This window comes from Chanodichthys erythropterus, chromosome 1 (genome assembly GCF_024489055.1).
Source record: "Chanodichthys erythropterus isolate Z2021 chromosome 1, ASM2448905v1, whole genome shotgun sequence".
Taxonomy (NCBI): domain Eukaryota; kingdom Metazoa; phylum Chordata; class Actinopteri; order Cypriniformes; family Xenocyprididae; genus Chanodichthys; species Chanodichthys erythropterus.
In genome coordinates this window covers 1,205,545-1,227,109 of record NC_090221.1, presented here as the reverse complement: position 1 = coordinate 1,227,109, position 21,565 = coordinate 1,205,545, and the positions used below count along the sequence as shown (strand labels likewise).

General features: G+C 39.7%; 1 protein-coding gene across 1 annotated transcript in view; it reads right to left on the bottom strand.

The window, feature by feature from the left end:
- Nucleotides 1–21,565, bottom strand: part of mgat4b (alpha-1,3-mannosyl-glycoprotein 4-beta-N-acetylglucosaminyltransferase B) — a 101,254-nt gene that overhangs the window by 33,989 nt on the left and 45,700 nt on the right. Inside the window, exons 2-4 of the mRNA XM_067384554.1 lie at nucleotides 6,157–6,336; nucleotides 4,258–4,401; nucleotides 2,931–3,064 (exon numbers count right to left, since the gene is read on the bottom strand). Coding sequence (XP_067240655.1) covers nucleotides 2,931–3,064; nucleotides 4,258–4,401; nucleotides 6,157–6,336 — 458 coding nt within the window. The remainder of the gene's footprint in view (nucleotides 1–2,930; nucleotides 3,065–4,257; nucleotides 4,402–6,156; nucleotides 6,337–21,565) is intronic.

Here is a 21,565-nt window from a genome sequence, read left to right as displayed (position 1 = left end):
ACGACAAACTCTGAGTGGAAAACACTGTTCCTATAACACACTCACTGAATGTACTTTATTAACAGGAGCGATGGGAGTTCTTCATCAAAAGAAACAGTGGAATCAATATAATATACATTTTTTGTTAATATTTCACCCAAAAATTAACATTTACTCGCCCTAATGTCATCCAAACCCAAATGTCTTCCTTTCTTCAGAGGAACAGGAAAGGATCAAATCTGAAGATTGTGCTGGTCGCTCTTTTCCAGGCCATTACAATAAATGAGTAATATTAATTTTCAGTGAATAAATTTCAAGTCTTTTCAGTGATATCAGTCACACAAAACTATTGTAATATAGAGTCATATGAACCATTTCACAATCATCTCATGATGTGATTATAGTGCCATTGAATCCATTTTAAGCTTGAAAGCACCAGTCCACATTCACTGTAATCGCAAGTCCAGTAAGAAGTGAGTAAATGATTCTTTTTTTGGGTGAACTAACCCTTTAACATGGAGGAAACATGAGATATGGCATGTACTTAAATTATCCCCAAAGTAGAAGGTGTGTGAATAAACAACCCAGACAGAGCACACACACACACACACACACACACACACACAGAGTTCATTGCCGCCAGTTACTCATGAACTCCAGTCAACGTTCATTAACGTGAACCAGCTCAAACACACTCAACTGTGTAAAGGGCACGACGTCCTCATGATACAGTGTGGAGAAACACAGAATGACGCTTTACTGCATTAATCATAACACAGCTCTGTAATATATACTGTCATCCAGAAGAAATCGATTTCACTGCTCTCTCGTAAAAACAAATAAAACACTACCGATAATGGAAACTGTCACACCATTCAGGATCAGGTCCATTCACTCCAAAAGTCAGACAATATATTTTGCATATAATTTGTCCACTAGAAGTCTGAATGTAACAAGCCACATGATCTGAGGTCTCGTTCACACTGTATCTGAACACAAACAAGCGGCTGGTGTCATATTATCATATCACACTGCATTTGTTGGTAAACCGCATTGACAGAGGTGCAGCGTTGTGATTATGTTACATCTGAATTACATACACGTACTGGAGTCAAGACTGTTGGTGTGTCCCAATTTGCATACTTGTGCACTAGTCCATACTGTTTTTGCTATATATTTTAGTCTATGCTGCTTTTATGGGATTGCGGTTTCACCGTAGTTTGTTCTGTTTAATAAATCTGGCTGTAAGCGTGGACACCTTCTGCTCTCAACTGTTGCTGTTTTTCTGCTGAAATAGCTTTACAAACCTCATAGACTATGGTAATGAACAGAGCAAAGTGTACAGTGTGTCATTTGAGACACAACTCATGTTAATTGGGCTGTGTGCAGATGCTAATGTGTGCACAGAAGGGCAGTGATGAGTTATTTCAGGTCAGTGCTGCTCGCAGAAGGCAGACAGAGCTTATGATCAATGGGGAAATGGACTTGCACATGGTACAGTAGCTTATAAAAGTTACAAGCTACTCATAATGTAAAATAGATGAACTACAGTAAAGCTACCAGTTTAGTTCTTAGCTATTCAACAAGCTAGTAACAAAGAGTACCTAATTACACTAAAGCTATTTAAGGAACATATATAATAGATGATAACAGATTATATGATGATTATATGAATATGTTCCTATTTAAGAAATGCCAAAAAATGCTCAAATATCAGAACAGTAATTTGGAAAATCAAGTGTGATATTGCTTTTATACAACAATTCAATAAATAAGAAGTTAATATTGAGTAACTTGAATTTTAGACACAATATTAGACCTATAATTAAAGGTAAAGTCAAAGAATTTAATGTTGAGCATCTCGGAACAACACACCAGAGGTGTTTAAATGCTGAATCAATAAACATTTTGAATGAATCGGTCTTTGAATGATTCAATGACTCACTCATACAGAGACGTGTTTATATACTGAATGAATCAGCATGTTGAATGAATCTGTTTTGGTGAATAATTCAATGACTCAAAGAGAATTGTCTATATACTGAAAGAATCAGCATTTTAAATGAATCAATTGGTGAATGATTCAATGACTCACTCATACAGAGACATGTTTGTATACTGAATGAATCTGCATTTTGAACGAATTGGTTGATGAATGATTCAATGACTCATAAAGAGACTTGTCTATATACTGAAATAATCAGTGTTTTGAATGAATTGGTCAGTAATGATTCAATGACTCACTCATAAAGAGCCTTGTCTATAACTGTGTCTCATTTCGAAGGCTGCATCCTCCAGAGGTCGCATTTGTTGGCTGCATATGTCATAAAGGATGTCTTATTTCATAACAGTAACCATTATAAAATTGACTGTTATTCCTAGTGAAGCATAAATTGTTGTAATTTCTTAATGAGTTTGTAATGTAGTGGTCAGTTTACTGATATGAAGCAGCCTCAATGACGTATGCAAGCAACAAACGCGACCTCCGGAGGACGCAGCCTTCAAAATGAGACACAGCTTATATACTGAATGAATCAGCACTTCGAACACATCGGTTGGTGAATAATTCAATGACTCACTCATAAAGAGACTTGTTTATATACTGAATGAATGAGCACTTTGAATGAATTGGTTGGTGAATGATTCAATGACTCACTCATTCAGAGATTGTCTATACACTGAATGAATTAGCGATTTGAATGAATTGCTCAGTGAATAATTCAATGACTCCCTCATAAAGAGACTTGCCTATATACTGAATGAATCAGCAGTTTGAATAATAGTAATCAACCTTCACTTTGTATATACCACTTTATACCAAGAAGCTGAACTAATTCAAATTATGATAAATGATCACACAACACCAGAACACATTTCTTGATCTCGTAAGGAAAATGCTACACATAAAATGAATCCATGTCCTTTAAGATCCATGAATGTTTTGATCTCACCTCCGCGATGAAGACGACAATCACGCAGTCCTCCTTCTCGGCCGGACTCAGCTCTGACATCAGCGAGGTCAGCGTGTCCGTCAGGTAAGTGTGCACCTCTCTCTTCACACTGGGCACCCCCATCACTATCGACACTGAGAGAGAGAGAGACACACTGATCAGCCCTGTGTGCATTAACTCTTGACAGATCACGTTCACACACACACACACACACCAGCCTGTAGAGCAGCACTGACTGTGCATTTGCATTTCTAGCCCTCAATCTTAATTAAAGCTCTATGGAGAGCAGCTCCCGCTGAGCCTGCATGATAACAGAGCATCTCCTCCCCACCGGGCCGAGGCTGTGTTGGACAGAACCCCAGAGAACCGTCCACTCAGACGGGCCAGACACACAGACACCGCTGGGCCGAGAGCCAGGACAGGAGATGGAGAGCAGTATGAGAGAGGCATTACATCTCTTCATGAGTGAGACAGAGAGACGATATTATAGCATTACATTTAGATCTATGACATTATATTTAGATTACAGGATGAAAGGTTGCAGTGATGAACATTGTGGTCAGTCACAGACATGTTGTTGAGCTCATGAAAGCAGTGATCTTGAACTCAATTTCTGCACACTAACGAATGCTTCATCATAACTAACAGTGCAAACTCGATGTAACTAAGAGATTCGTTGAATAAAACAGGAGTTTTGGTGCAAGACCAAAGCTCAAGCTGTTTGATTGACAGCTCCAGTGATTGTAAAGGGAGCGTTCTTTGATCACTTTCTATATATAATTTAATCACCGTTTAAACAAGGTGAAGTTAAGCGTTTGATTTACTGAATAAATAATCATATTCCTGCATTAGGATCCTTTGAAAGGTAATGTTATTTTAGTCCTGTATTGCTCTTCTCTCCTCCTCATCTCACTGACACACCAGTGGGCGGGGCTAATAATGCGATGATGAAGTAGGCGTTGATTTCTTCAGTGGAGGCGGAGTTTCACCTATAGATAGGCACATTCCAGGATCATTCGTTCAGTGTTCCTGATTTCAGTAAAAGCTTTTAGTGGACTAACAAGGAAGTTTTCATTTATTTCGCTTTGTTGTTTATGATTATTTTGTGATTGTACTGTTGACCGGTTCCTGAACTTTGCTCCAGCGTTCAACAACACTCACCTCTGAGTCGCCGAATACAGAGATTCAACAATATGGCATGAACTCTGCTGCAGGTCACTGGAGGAACTAAAGTCATATTTCATGTGGAATCCATTAACTAGACCGGCCTGGAGGAGAAGGTAACACAACAGCGAGAAGCTCATGACAGGGATGTTTTCACACTAACCTCCGGTGCGGCCCTGGCCGATGTGCACGGCCGGCTGGAGGCTGGTCTCCTTGGCCAGCAGGTGTGGCAGATGGTGGAAGATGCTGGGCAGCTGAAGAACATTCTTACTGCTGGTCACGTTCCACAACTTCAGCTTGGTCTCATCTGAAAGAGACGACATTGTCACACATAAATGCAGTCGAGTCGATTTAAACTATTAGCACATGATCAACAGCCTTTGCGGCTACTGGAGTAACACACATATTAACCCTATAAAGACTTTCCTCTTCACTGCTTTTCCAATATTTTCTATGTAAACATGCTAGATGGACCTTTTTCCGTTCACACACAATGCGTCTTTGTGTCTACAAACATGAGACGTGAACAGTGGAAAACTAAAGTTAAACTTCTTGAGTTTTTGGAACGCTGTTTCTTGCGCGAGACGCTGTAAAAGATGTGGTCAAACGCATCCGTCTAGTGCGTTTACATGGAAAAGCAATGGAAAAGTTCATGGATACAGCCAACAACGGGACATTTACATTGTCGCTGAGACGTTCTTGTGTTTCCACTAGCTGAGGTAAAAATGGCGTATTGTGTACAGCTCACTGAGGGGCGGAGCTAAGCTAATAGGGTAGAGTTGTGGGCGGAGCCTGTTACACTGTGATAGAAAACACTTTTTGAGACATTGTTTATGATTTATGGGGAACACAAGACAAGGATTGGGTGGATTTTCACCATTATAGGGTGGTTGTGTACTCACACTGCCGACACATTTACATCCAAATTAGGCATGTGACGGTATCAAATTTCCATGTTGCGATTAATTGCTGAAGCTTTGAAATAAGTTGCAAAAAAAGTGTTGTCATAAGAACTATTTTTGTTATAAAGAACTCTGAATGTTTAAATACAATAATACAATACACAAAAAATATATAAAGTAAAATTTTCAAACAGATTAAAGTGCAAAAGAATGAGGCTATAAAGAACAACAGGAAACACTTTACAATAAGATCTTATTATTTAATGCATTAACTAAGATTGAGCAACAGCTACATTTGTTACAGAAAGTGTTATTTTTTGTTAATGTTAGTTAAGAAATACAACTGATCATTGTTAGTTTTATCTTAGGTCCATTAAATAAGTTCTTTTGATTTTAGTAATGTTATTAAACAGTAGAAATTAACATTAACTAAGAATAATTAATGATTTATAAGTATTTTTCATTGTCAGTTTGGTAATAATGAATTAACATGTTAACTAATGAAGCTGTATGTCTCAAAGTTTTACTGAACAATAACAAATAATCAGAACATTTCTAATCATTAGGGCATGTTGTAGTCCAGATTAAAATATAAAAATGTTTAAGTCTGAAAATAAATAGTCTATTTGGTGCTGTGATGAACAACATTGAGATCAGAAAAAACTGAATGGCTGTTTGAAGCATTTTAAACACTTAGCACAGCTGCTTTGTTTTTGGGGTTTCCGGGGTAACCGCTGCATTTCTGCTGTTCCATCAGCGCCCTCTGCTGTCAGAGAGTGAACGTGCGCTTTCATTCAGCGCGTCTCCTGTCCGCCATGTGCTTCTCGTGCACATTAGGCTTGTTTACATCTGAGCGCGTGTCCCTTTGACGCAGAATACAGCAGTGTTGTGCATTTTATACAGTTGATGGGGAAAGTATTCTTAAATGCACTATAAAAATTTTAATAATTGGTAATGAATTATTATTTACAGTATTTTGAAGTGCCCACGATAACAATATCGTGCATATTCATTATCGTGATATATCGCATTACCGAATATCGGCACGTTTCTAGTCGAAACACATTGTAAAAGTTAATTTTGCATAATATGTCCCCTTTAACTCCACCCCTAAAATCAGAGGGCAATGATTGGCTGATAGAGAGACTGTTGTGTGTCACCTGACAGGCTGCTCCAGGTGCGGTTGATGTCCCGCAGCGCTTGTTTCTCAGCGATGGCGCGCTTGATCTCGTCCAGCACCAGGTTGAGCTCTTTGGAGCGTTTGAGGTTCTCCTGCTCGGCGGAGTGCAGACGGTCTCTCAGCGCCAGAAATTCACGCTGATAGATGTCTACGACATTACCTACAATCACAAGAGAGAGAACAACACTAATTGGTGGTTTTAAGCCTCACACTCGTAAAGAAAAGCTGCAGATTTAGACACTTCATCAACGTCACGCTTTATAATTTATCATAACAGCATTCAATTATCCAGTCAAAAGAACCTTTATGTTATGCGCCAATAAACAAAAGCCAATAATTCAACAGAAAATATAAGCATGTTTCTCACAGGCCTACATTTATAGCAGTTGTTTTTCAGATGGTAATAAGGATGACAAGAGTAAAAAATGAGGGGATATTTTGAGCCTCTCCCTCTCTTGTTCTCTGTGCCCTTTAAAGGGCTGAAACTGCACTCGTTTACATTTAAACACTGTTTTTCTTCGACGGGGAGAGAGTGGAGCTGGTGTCGTGTAACCAGCCAGTCATTCATGACATTTAAACAAGTGTTTTAGTGAGGCTGCCCATTTTCTCCATGTCTCGGGTCATAACCTTTCCTAACGGGCCGATCGATGCTCCGACCCCAGAGGTCAACACATGGTCAGTAACACAAGTTTACTCTTTCAAGCCTCAAACACAGATCAGATGTCAACACATGAAGAGAACTATGAAAGTTTTTCCACATGAAAAATACCCTTAAATAGCACTGATCTATTTAAAAGTCACAAGCACTCACACTGATTTCTCTATAATAATGTGTAATGCTCAGTATTTTTAATATGACGCTGCTAGGACAAGAACTTCAAGTATGATCAAACTGTCTCAAATAATCTTGGCTAATAGTTAAATAAAAATACTACTAATAATAAGTTAAATACAAATACTACTACTAATAATAATAATATTAATTATATTTTAAGAATTATTTAATAATTCATCAAAATATTTAAAATGCATAAATATATTTATCAGAATATTTAAAATAAATAAATTTATTTATTAAGATATTTATAATAAATAAATAAATAGTTTGTTTATTTTAAATATGTTGATAAATTATTTTATTTTAAATATGTTGATAAATGATTTATCAAAATATTTCAAATAAATGAATAATTTACAAGAATATTTAATATAAACAAATTATTTATTTACAAGTAAAATAATAACAAATTTATTTATCAGCATTTAAAATAAATTAAATAATTTACTTATTAAAATATTTAAAAAAACATTATTTACTAAAACATTTAAAATAAATAATTTGTGTTAACATATTTAAAATAAATAGTAAATCATTTATTTATCAATAAATTGAAAATAAATATTAAATAATTTACTTATCAAAAAATGTAAAATACATTATTAAACATTTAAAATAATTTATTTTTTTCTGTATACTTAAAATAAATAAATAACTTATATGTTAACATATATAAAATAAATAGTAAATAATGTATCAACAAATTTTTAAATAATTATTAAATAATTTACTTATCCACATATTTAAAATAGTTTATTATTAAAATATTTAAAAAAATAAATTATTGATCAATAAATTTAAAATAAATAAATAATTTTTTTCAACATATTTAAAATAATAACATAAAATATTTTTATTGTTATAAAAATAATTTATCAAAATATTAAAAAATCAATAAATACACATACACAGATACATATTTGGTGGCTGATTGACATAAATAAGTGTGGTAGTAAGGTATTCTTCATGACTTTGACTCATTGTAAATGAATTTTCAGTTAGAAAATCACAAAATTTGTCAGTGAATGAACACTTAAAGGTGAAGTGTGTAACACTACCACCAGAGAACACACAAATAATACCATTGGCCAGTAAAACAAATATTCACGGCTCCAAACTCATGTTATTGGCTGTGTTGGGCTGGCTGGGATGTTTCTAAAGCTCCACACGGTCTCTGTGTTTATTCAGTTTACTATGAATATCTGACTTACAGATGCCTCTGGGCATTGAGGATAGAGGATAGTATCTTAGCATTAAAAAAATGACAAACATCACCTTTAAGTCTAGACACAACTGCTGGTATATAAGATTTCTCATTTTCCCAGCTGACTGAGCTCGTTTCTTTTCTTTCTTTACTCTCAACACTCGCTAGAAAAGAAAGAATCGTAAGGATTTATGCTTTGCGGGATAATCCTGAGCAGGCAGGCTTTTTCTGGGAGAGATGCCCACTCTCAGCGCGCACACACACACACACACACACACACACACACACACACCGTAATGCCATCAGAGTCCAAAGCCCTTGTGTAATCTGAAATTACACCGCTCCACACAAGTGCAATCCAATCCACACTTCAGATCGAGGAGGAGAGGTACATATAATACCCTGAAGAGTGAGATAATCTACTGCTGTACTGACGACTTCTTCACTGTGATCCCTACACTCCATGACTGCTGAGACAAAGCGTGTGCTTCATACACTACTACACGTGTACTACAACACGACACACGTCTATCATCAGAGAGCAGACAGATTACAACACCAGAATACTGGGTCACCGTCAGGTCAGCCCGTTTAATGACAATAAAAGAAAATTTACCCCAAATTCTGACAACAACACAAAACAAGAAAATGCAAAACAAAAAAATGAAATCACAGGATGCAGAATCTATTTGAAGCCTTGTTTTTATCATTTAGCATTATTTATAGTGATGTTCCGATCAGGATTTATACAGACATTAATTTATGACCTGAATTTTGACTCTTTTGGGGGATTTTTTATATTTTTTAGGAGTGAGCTGAGGGGCATTTTTAGACATTTTCACACACACACACAAAAAATACCATGCAATGCAATTTTGCTTTTGCGATGGGGCAATCTCATGCTTTCAAAGCTATCTTGCTATTGCTAGCCTACCCTACCTTTAACATTAATTACACAGACGGCAGCAGGTTTATTAGGCTGCTGTCACTTTAAGAGCTGATGCACTGATCTAATCCACTGTTACACAGTCAGTTATGTCTAAATGTAAACAGAAAAATTAAAACAAAACAAAAAAACGCACGTGTTCATGCAAATACTCGCCAAGACTGTAGCATTTGTGTTTATTTGACCATTTAAGCACAATTAGCCATGAAAAGAACTCAATTTGCTACTCGCGAGCTGTTTGTGAGGCGGCTTTATGTGTGCGCATACTTTGAATGCTTGAATGTTTAAACTGTTTAAATTGTCATCAGCATTAGATCCGTTTCTGAGATTGGCAAATTGACAGATCGCCAATCGAGACTTTAGAAGCGATTACCGGCCAATAGAGATCAGTAGCCAATCAAATCGCAGCATCCCTAAACAAAACAAAGCAATTTCACAATTCTATGCACTAAATGAGCTCATTTCAAATTTGATGCCTGCTGCAGGTCTGAAAATAGTTGGGATGGGGGCATTTTTACCATGGTGTAACATCTCTTCTTCTTTTCAAAACAGTTTGAAGACGTCTGGACATCGAGATTATGAGTTTCTGGAGTTTTGGTGTGGGAATTTGGTCCCATTCTTGCCTGATATAGGTTTCCAGCTGCTGAAGAGTTTGTGGTCATCATTGACGTATTTTTCGTTTAATGATGCGCAAATGTCCTCTATAGGTGAAAGATCTGGACTGCAGGCAGGCCAATTCAGCACCCAGACTCTTCTATGACGAAGCCATGCTGTTGTAATAGCTGCAGTATGTGGTTTTGCATTGTCCTGACGAGCATATGTTGCTCTAAAACCTATATATACACCTTTCAGCATTCATAGTGCCTTCCAAAACATGCAAGCTGCCCATACCGTATGCACTTATGCACCCCCATACCATCAGAGATGCTGGCTTTTGAACTGAACGCTGATAACACGCTGGAAGGTCTCCCTCCTCTTCAGCCCAGAGGACACAGCGTCTGTGATTTCTAACAAGAATGTCGAATTTGGACTCATCTGACCATAAAACACTTTTCCAGTTTGAAACAGTCCATTTTAAATGAGCCTTGGCCCACAGGACACGACGGCGCTTCTGGACCATGTTCACATATGGCAGGGATGGACAACTCCGGTCCTGGAGGGCCAGTGTCCTGCAGAGTTTATCTCCATCCCTGATAAAAACTCACTTGCCTATAACTTTCTACTAATCCTAAAGACCTTGATTAGCTGGTTCAAGTGTGTTTGATTAGGGTTGGAGCTAAACTCTGCTGGACACAGATGGCTCTGCAGATGGCACAGCGGATTGCATTTACTGACAGTGGTTTAGTTGGCATCTGCAGATGGCACAGCGGATTGTGTTTCCCAACAGTGGTTTAGTTGGCATCTGCAGATGGCACAGCGGATTGTGTTTCCCAACAGTGGTTTAGTTGGCATCTGCAGATGGCACGGCGGATTGTGTTTCCCAACAGTGGTTTAGTTGGCATCTGCAGATGGCACGGCGGATTGTGTTTCCCGACAGTGGTTTAGTTGGCATCTGCAGATGGCACAGCGGATTGTGTTTCCCAACAGTGGTTTAGTTGGCATCTGCAGATGGCACGGCGGATTGTGTTTCCCGACAGTGGTTTAGTTGGCATCTGCAGATGGCACAGCGGATTGTGTTTCCCAACAGTGGTTTAGTTGGCATCTGCAGATGGCACGGCGGATTGTGTTTCCCAACAGTGGTTTAGTTGGCATCTGCAGATGGCACGGTGGATTGTGTTTACAGACAGTGGTTTAGTTGGCATCTGCAGATGGCACGGCGGATTGTGTTTCCCAACAGTGGTTTAGTTGGCATCTGCAGATGGCACAGCGGATTGTGTTTCCCAACAGTGGTTTAGTTGGCATCTGCAGATGGCACGGCGGATTGTGTTTCCCGACAGTGGTTTAGTTGGCATCTGCAGATGGCACAGCGGATTGTGTTTCCCAACAGTGGTTTAGTTGGCATCTGCAGATGGCACGGCGGATTGCATTTACTGACAGTGGTTTAGTTGGCATCTGCAGATGGCACAGCGGATTGTGTTTCCCAACAGTGGTTTAGTTGGCATCTGCAGATGGCACGGCGGATTGTGTTTCCCGACAGTGGTTTAGTTGGCATCTACAGATGGCACAGCAGATTGTGTTTCCCAACAGTGGTTTAGTTGGCATCTGCAGATGGCACAGCGGATTGTGTTTCCCGACAGTGGTTTAGTTGGCATCTGCAGATGGCACAGCGGATTGTGTTTCCCAACAGTGGTTTAGTTGGCATCTGCAGATGGCACAGCAGATTGTGTTTCCCGACAGTGGTTTAGTTGGCATCTGCAGATGGCACAGCGGATTTTGTTTCCCAACAGTGGTTTAGTTGGCATCTGCAGATGGCACGGCGGATTGTGTTTCCCAACAGTGGTTTAGTTGGCATCTGCAGATGGCACGGCGGATTGTGTTTCCCAACAGTGGTTTAGTTGGCATCTGCAGATGGCACGGCGGATTGTGTTTCCCAACAGTGGTTTAGTTGACATCTGCAGATGGCACGGCGGATTGTGTTTCCCAACAGTGGTTTAGTTGGCATCTGCAGATGGCACAGCGGATTGTGTTTCCCAACAGTGGTTTAGTTGGCATCTGCAGATGGCACGGCGGATTGTGTTTCCCGACAGTGGTTTAGTTGGCATCTGCAGATGGCACAGCGGATTGTGTTTCCCAACAGTGGTTTAGTTGGCATCTGCAGATGGCACGGCGGATTGCATTTACTGACAGTGGTTTAGTTGGCATCTGCAGATGGCACAGCGGATTGTGTTTCCCAACAGTGGTTTAGTTGGCATCTGCAGATGGCACGGCGGATTGTGTTTCCCGACAGTGGTTTAGTTGGCATCTACAGATGGCACAGCAGATTGTGTTTCCCAACAGTGGTTTAGTTGGCATCTGCAGATGGCACAGCGGATTGTGTTTCCCGACAGTGGTTTAGTTGGCATCTGCAGATGGCACAGCGGATTGTGTTTCCCAACAGTGGTTTAGTTGGCATCTGCAGATGGCACAGCAGATTGTGTTTCCCAACAGTGGTTTAGTTGGCATCTGCAGATGGCACAGCGGATTGTGTTTCCCGACAGTGGTTTAGTTGGCATCTGCAGGTGGCACAGCGGATTGCATTTACTGACAGTGGTTTAGTTGGCATCTGCAGATGGCACGGCGGACTGTGTTTACTAACAGTGGTTTAGTTGGCATCTGCAGATGGCACAGCGGATTGTGTTTCCCAACAGTGGTTTAGTTGGCATCTGCAGGTGGCACAGCGGATTGTGTTTCCCGATAGTGGTTTAGTTGGCATCTGCAGATGGCACGGCGGATTGTGTTTCCCGACAGTGGTTTAGTTGGCATCTGCAGATGGCACAGCGGATTGTGTTTCCCAACAGTGGTTTAGTTGGCATCTGCAGATGGCACGGCGGATTGCATTTACTGACAGTGGTTTAGTTGGCATCTGCAGATGGCACGGCGGATTGTGTTTCCCGACAGTGGTTTAGTTGGCATCTGCAGATGGCACGGCGGATTGCATTTACTGACAGTGGTTTAGTTGGCATCTGCAGATGGCACGGCGGACTGTGTTTACTAACAGTGGTTTAGTTGGCATCTGCAGATGGCACAGCGGATTGTGTTTCCCAACAGTGGTTTAGTTGGCATCTGCAGGTGGCACAGCGGATTGCATTTACTGACAGTGGTTTAGTTGGCATCTGCAGATGGCACGGCGGACTGTGTTTACTAACAGTGGTTTAGTTGGCATCTGCAGATGGCACAGCGGATTGTGTTTACCGACAGTGGTTTAGTTGGCATCTGCAGATGGCACAGCGGATTGCATTGACTGACAGTGGTTTAGTTGGCATCTGCAGATGGCACGGCGGATTGCATTTACTGACAGTGGTTTCTGGAAGTATTCCTGGGCCCATTTAGTAATGTCATTGACACAATCAGTGTCGTCTGAGGGCCTGAAGACCACGGGCATCCAATAAAGGTCTTCAGCCTGGAGATTTCTCCAGTTTCTCTGAATCTTTTGATGATATTCGCACTGTAGATGATGAGATTTGCAATTTGATGTTGAGGAACATTTTTAAAGTATTCCACAATCTTTATATGCACTCTTTCACAGCTCTGCACATCTTTAATTTATCTAAGATATCCTTTTATAGCTAATCATGTGACAGACCTGATATCAATTAACTTAATAAGTGCTAGATGTTCTCCCAGCTGAATCTTTTCAAAATGTCTTGCTTTTTCAGCCATTTGTTGCCCCTGTGCCAACTATTTTGAGAACTGTAGCAGGCATCAAATTTGAAATGAGCTCATTTAGTGGATAAAACTGTACAATTTCTCAGTTAAACATTAGCTATCCGTGTTCTATTGTGAATAAAATATTAGCTCATGTGATTTGAAAGTCTTTTAGTTTTCATTTTATTCAAATTAAAAAAAAAATATCCCAACAATTTGGGCTTGTATAATTATTATTTTGTTCTTTATGGTTTGCGGTGAAATACTGTATGTCCTGGACATGTTTTTGACAGATTTCATAAGACTCGCCCTCTATTTTCAAGCTGTATTTTTCTGGAAACAGCTGCATTAGCGTGTTGTGAAGATGGCCGAGTGTCCTGATGTGCTTAAAAAGGTCTTTGATGGAGCTCGGCATGACTCTGTGTAAATTGGACACACAACAGTGTGTGTTTGTCTCTGCTGCAGCGCATGTGTCTGCGTTCATCTTATTAAAAGAGAAGACAGCCGTGACATCTCGCCAAACTCTGCTGTCACAGCGAACAAACTCAGACGAGAGATGTGGAAATGTGAGGGTGCTTAGCCTGGTTTAGTCGTCAAAATGAGTAAACAGCATAATCACGGCCGTTATGACACCTGACGGTGTGAGACCACCTGCTGTGTGTGTGTGTGTGTGTGTGTGTGTGTGTGTGTGTGTGTGTGTGTGTGTGTGTGTGTGTGACCAGACAAACAGAGGTCAAAACTCACACTCCCATCAGCCTCCAGCTCGATTCGGCTCTAACATCTCTTCCTTCTCTCACAGAGATGTGCTGGTTTAAATCAGAGCAGAGGAAAAATAAAGGGCTCGACATGAAAGCAGGAAAGAAAGCGTTGCCTGTTATTTATTAAAGCTCACAAAGTGTCGTAATGAATCACATCCCAGATTTCAACACTCTCTTCTGCCTCCATCTTTAGCAGGTCAAAATTAATCCATCCTGAAATTCATTACAGAAAAAATGAAGCCAGAATGCTTGAAAATAATTCCACTGCTGTGAAATGTCTTCTAATTAAAACAGCATTCATTGGGCGTTCTCCAAGATTAATCTCCCACGTGCTTAATTATCTAATTTAGATCATTATAATTATCGTAATATCTTCAGCTCATTTCGTTGTGTTGGATAGCTTGAACATCTCTGAAATTATCTGGGACAAATCTAAAAGGAAATTATACTTTACCATGCAAAGATTTTTACATCTTCTGGAGAAAATGAGTGATGAAAAAGCTATTCTAGTCAACCATTCATTGATTTTTTACAAATAAATTATTGCTTTTATTCAGCAAGGATGCATTAAATGAATCAAACAAGACAGTATAATGTTACAAATGGGGAAAAAAATGTTTTAGTTTCCTCCCAAATCTGAAGCAGCAAAATAATCAGGAATGTTTCTTGAGCAGCAAATCAGCATATTAGAATGATTTCTGAAGGACTGTGTGTGTGTGTGTGTGTGTGTGTGTGTGTGTGTGTGTGTGTGTGTGTGTGTGTGTGTGTGTGTGTGTGTGTGTGTGTGTGTGTGTGTGTGTGTGTGTGTGTGAGTGAGTGTGTGAATGTAGTCTAGACAGTATCATGTTGAGTGATATCTCTGAAGCTGTCAGAAATCCCCTTGACTCTCAATTTCCATCTTATTGAGTATATTTTTGTCTTTCATTTGGCCTGTTCTCGTTGCATTCATTTTGTAAAGTGGCTTGGATTCCTGCCTGGCTTTTTCATAATGGGCAAAATCCATACAGATCCTGAAACCAGAGGATTCCATCAGTTTGAGCGGAACAATGACGTATTAAACACAATCCTCTTGCACTGGCACTCAGTCTTATAAATGATCTATCTTTACACAGAGAATACGGAAACTCTGAGTCCAGCGTCTTTAATGGGCCAATAAAGAGAATGGTGAAAACAGAAAGTCCTGACTGCTTCAGCGAGTATTCTGTGTGTCAGTGGAGGTCATACACAGAAATCATTTGAAAGGCCAGGTACAACGGGTCAGCTCAGATCCAGAAAAGCCCCGGCTGACATTTTCACAGGGCAGATCAGCAGTGCGCAGGTCTCAGAGGGAGAGTCAGCCACAAATAACCAAACCATTTAATTTCAGGTTCATCCAAATGAAAGGCAAGGGTTGCAGAAAAACTGTGCTCAAGCACTCATACCTGAAACTCTGCTTTCCTTTCGAAGTGGAACTTCGACGCTGCATCTTGGTGTAGATGCTATGGGGAACGTCCTCAGAGTGACCGGTGTCTGAGCATGTGTCAATCTATGGCAGACGGCACGCGAAGCGCATGTGAAAAATATGCCGGAGTTACACGCCATCAGCTTTTTTTGTCTTCAGGAGCCGTTTGCTGTAGCACGTAAGAGTTTTAGGAAGAGTGTTCCACCATCTCCTCGCATTATGACACCAGAGGACAAACACTAGTGTTATCTGCCTTGGAGCGGAGCGTGTGCGTTCAGTTCTCGACATACGAAGAGTTCTGCTCACGCTTATCCCTAGGGCTCATTCACACAGAACACGTCTTTGTGTCTAAAAATGAGAGGCTGCACTCATGGCTTTTAAAAACGCACAGTGCAGAACGCGAGTGTCGAGAGACGTGCTTTTGATACGTGATGCAATGACGACAATAACAAACAAAAAAAACAGTTGCCATGCCAACCTGCTACTGTAAACAGAAGCTTGCAACACTTGCCCCGCCTCCGAGTTGTTCTGATTGGTCCACTGTTTTGGAACTGACATTGATGAGCGGCGCAGCGTGTAAAAGTTGAAATTCTTTTAACTTGACACGGCGTCTTAAAAATGTAAAAGACGTGAAACGCGAGCGTAACAGTCAAACATGTCCGTCTAGTGCATTTATATAGAAAATCAATAGAAAAGTAGCGCATAAAAAAACGCGTTGTGTGTGAATGACCCCTTAGTCGACATTAATACTCTGCCATGACGCATTAAGTCGCTGATCATGGCCTATAGAGGGCGCAAAAGGATAAGAAATCCTTTATAAAAAGTCCACTTTTACGCTCAGTTTCCATCAGTTAAAATGGAAATTAATAAATTATTAATATTGAGCATCCAGATGATATAATCAAACATATCTTGTGGAGCGCTCTCGGATTATGCATTTATTTGTCATTACAGGGTTAGTTCACCCAAAAATTAATTACTCTCCCTCATGTCGTTCCACACCCGTAAGACCTTCGTTCATCTTCAGAACACAAATTAAGATATTTTTGATGAAATCCGATGGCTCAGTGAGACCTGCATAGCCAGCAAGATCATTAACACTTTCAAGGTCCAGAAATGAACTAAAGACGTCGTTAAAACAGTCATGTGACTGCAGCGGTTCAACCTTAATGTTATGAAGAGACGAGAATACTTTTTGTGCACAAAAACAAAACTAAATATTCAATACCTAGTGATGGGCGATCTCAAAACACTGCTTCACGAAGCTTTATGAATCTTTTGTTTGCGAATCGGTGGTTCAGAACTGCCAAAGTCACGTGAACCACTGAAAATTCAAAACACTTATGATGTAACGAAGCCTCGTTTACTGAAATCACGTGACTTTCACACTCCAAACCACTGATTCGAAACAAAAGATTTGTAAAGCTTCATGAAGCAGTGCTTTGAGATCGCCCATCACTAGATATTGTTGAATAAAGTCGTTATTTAACTTTTTTGGCGCACAAAAAGTATTCTCGTCTCTTCATAACATTAAGGTTGAACCACTGCAGTCACATGACTGTTTTAACGATGTCTTTAGTTCCTTTCTGGACCTTGAAAGTGTTGATTATATTGCTGTCGATGGACGATTTCATCAAAAATATCTTAATATGTGTTCTAAAGGTGAATGAAGTTCTTACGGGTGTGGAATGACATGAGGGTGAGTAATTACTGACAGAAATTTCACAGAATTTTTTTTTTAGTTCACCCATTTTTGGAACTAACCCTTTAATTCTAGGATACAGAGTGTAAAGTTGGACTTTAAAGATTTCTTATCCTGTTGCGCCCTCTATAGGTCACAATCAGGGGCTAGTCGATGTCATGCTTAAAGCATCATGGCAGAGCGATAAAGTCAACTAGTCGATTAGTCGGTACAACCCCTAGCATCAACACGAAGACGCAGTGTCTCGTTTCTCTTCTCAGGGAATCAGGTCACATACGCAACCCAAGAAGTGTCCTGGTGTTGATGCAATGGGGAACCAATCCCCACTGCACCATTCTGAGGAAATGGTTGTGAAACGTCAACACCTAAACACATCCTATGTAACCTCCACCAGCCACTTCACTTTACAGTAGTGAATATATTTCTATGAACAAAACACAAAATAGCAGAGACACAGAAAGAGCTGATGTGGTTAAAGCATGACCCAAAACATGAGAACGTGCTTCAAACAAACACCGAAGCATTCAGTTTAAGCAAGTGTTGTGTTTGAGATGCTTTTTCCCTTATGCAAAACTTTTACAGTTATATCCTCATCTGTAAATGTTAGAAACTCATCTGAGCAGTTCCATTTTGCATAAAGGTTTGTCCTTTAGTTCAAACAGAGGGACTGTTGTGACGAAGTATACATGTAAGTGTGTGTGTGTGTGTGTGTGATAACTCAACATTAAATAAAAAACTTTAATACATAATGAGAATTGTGGTGGAAATGTGTTTACTTGTCATGAAAATGTCACGATTGAAAAGGACTCTTAATGGTCCTAAAGAAAAGCTTCATTTGCTTATTTTAATTTCTTGTTTTTTCTTTTGATTAAGCGAGGAAACATCGCTTCGTTTACGCCACACTGGTTACTGTAATCACACGACGGCAGATTCTGCTCTGAGGAGCTCGGTTCACATCCAAGAGCTCAGAAACTCAGAAATAATGTGTTTCCATGGCGATGCCGAAGGCTCAGTGTGAGGATGATGGAGCAGAAGATGCAGTCAAAAGTTGCCATACTGTATATTTCGGCAAAATCAGTGCTGTCACAACATTAGTCACACGGCACTTACTCAGGTGATTCTCCATGCATTATCTGGGAAATCCCTCCATGATCATGCAGTGTGATGCTAATGACAGAGAAATACATTAATCCAACTCTAAAAATACTCTTGATAAATGTTTAATAAAAGCTAAACATGGCACACTGAACACGCTCCTGCCAAAAGAAACTATAGTTTGGTCTTCATCATGCATGTCTTCACTGAGTGCTTTATGAAACGAGACTGTACACAACATGACCGAGAGAGCTCTGACTAATCCTATGAATCAGATATGTATGAAAAACTGAATAAAATATGATTTGTTCATGCTTGTGTTGCTGCTGTATGAGTTTATAAGGTCAGTGAGGGTTAAGAGCAGAACCTGCTCACATTTACATGAGATAAGAGAGAATCTGATCACAAACACACTAGTGTTCATGCTGGAGTACTTCTGAGCATCTCAGAGATGTCAAACCCGTCTCAAACTAGGAAATAAAGCCAAATGGTCCGATCTAAAACACAATATGACGCCGGCAGCAGTGCTGATATTCAGTGGCGTGTGTGTGTTCTCTCAGGATACATCACACAGACAACAGATCGATCGAACAGCATGAGACACATCATGTGACGCTGATGAGACAGTGATGAGCGATCACAGCTGTATAAATCAGCGTTTAAAGCCTGTAACCCCCTTTAACCGTAGTAAAATCAGCGTAATGCACAGACTCCCGTGGCTCCTTGCTTTTAATTACGATGCATAAAAGGGCTGGCTAATTGATTAAATGTGAAAGACTTAAAAATGATGACAAATGCAAGCAGTTTACCATACAGGAGTCAAAAACATGATAAATAATACAATTTATTAATAATGACTGCAAAAATAAATCCACTAAATAATATGTAGTTCATTATTCATTTGCTGCATTCTGCTACAGATCAAGCTTTAAAGGGTTCTGTCATTAATTTCACACCCGTAAGACCTTCGTTCATCTTCAGAACACAAATTAAGATATTTTTGATGAAATCCGAGAGACTCGTCCATAGACAGCAACATAATCAACACTTTCAAGGTCCAGAAAGGCACTAAAGACATCGTTAAAACAGTCATGTGACTGCAGTGGATCAACCTTAATGTTATGAAGAGACGAGAATACTTTTTGTGCGCAAAAACAAAACAAAAATAACTTTATTCAACAATCTCTTCTGTCATTATCTTACGCAGATGACGCAGTGAAGCTTCCGTGTTTACGTCTGAATGTCGGCTCAGTATTGGCCAAAGCTGATCACATGATCAGCATGACGCATGCGTGTGATGCTGACGCAGGAGCCGGCTAATAATGAGTCGAACCAGGAAGCGCTGGACGTAAACGACATATGAGAATGACACAGAAGAGAAGAGATTGTATTCTCGTCTCTTCATAACATTAAGGTTGAACCACTGCAGTCACATGACTGTTTTAACAATGTCTTTAGTACCTTTCTGGACCTTGAAAGTGTTGATTATATTGCTGTCGATGGACAAGTCTCTCGGATTTCATCAAAAATATCTTAATTTGTGTTCTGAAGATGAACGAAGATGTGGAACGACATTAGGGAGAGTAATTAATGACAGAAATGTACATTTTTGGGTGAACCAACACTTTAATTGTGTGGTAATACTGTAAGACTTATTAGAAAATGATTAATAATAAATTTAATATAGAAATATAGAAAAACGAATCATCACTGGCACACCGAACGCCCGATAACACTGATCTAACGCATCTAACAGAGTAACACTCAGCTGAATAATCATCTCCGCATTATCATCCTCCAAATGAAAATAACCTTCCTAATGCACCACACACACTCACTTACACATCATTACACACACACACACACACACACACACACACACACACACACACACACACACACACACACACACACACACACACACACACACACACACACACACACACACACACACACACACACACACAGCTAAGTAGTATAAAAGCCATCAGCTCTAATCCAGCTTAGTAAACAACTAAAGGAGCCGCTATCAAATCACTCTCAAATCCAGTCTAAACTGCTCTTCAAACGCACACACACACACACACACACACACACTTTTAACGAGGCGTGTTCATTGTTTCATCTCGTGAGGCTGATTACGAGGCTGTAAACTCTGTTATGAAGCATTAGGAGCAGAAGTGAATCTGAAGCACCTGTTCTCAAAAGCTGCCATGGACAACTGCTATAAATTGGATATGAATAATATCAAAGTGTAAAATTAAGCTTTTACATGCACTTCAGGGGTTTCATTTAATTTCTGTTTGCCTGCAAATGCACACAACCACATCCTCACACACACACACACACACACACACACACACACACACACAGCAGCAGGTCTTTGCAGTGCCGGGAAGCTCCTGAAGGATGCGTTCAGCACACAGATGACGGTGATTACGGTTAACATTAGACAGCAGTGCCCATGAGAAGAGACCGGAGATCAGTTTACCACAAACCCAACCATCACACTCCTTCAACAGCGTCAGCTTCACCCAGTAACTGCCCGAATACACGTCAACACACACACTTGATATGTATGTGAGAAATTATTATTTTTTTTAATTCTATAAACTAGTGACACAATTTCTTTGAAATTTAAAGTAAAAACATTCACAGCATTTATTTGCATACTTGTAATTCACGTGTCTTTCTGCTGATTTTGATCAAGTAAATGTAAGAATAACTTTGATATTGTTCTTAATATTTCAACTGGAGCAGTTTCGCTTGATCATCCAGACATCATTTATTATAAAAATCATGAGTCTCAAATATGATCATCAGGCTATTGAGGAAGGTTTATTTGTTCATCTCTCAATCATCTTTGTATTGGATTATATGTTTTAAACTGAGTAATCAACTTTTCCTTGAGCTTTTGATAGAGAAGAGTTCATCATACTATAAGAATTTTTAGAATTTCTGAATATAATGCTATAATCAACACTTTCCACGATTAGTTAACCTTAAGAGCTGTAATGGTAAAAATGCACTAAAAGAGAGAGTAATACTGAGCTATTTCATATGCAAAGATGTCAGCCAATCACAGCAGTGGGCGTTCACACAGACACGCCCCTTAAAACGG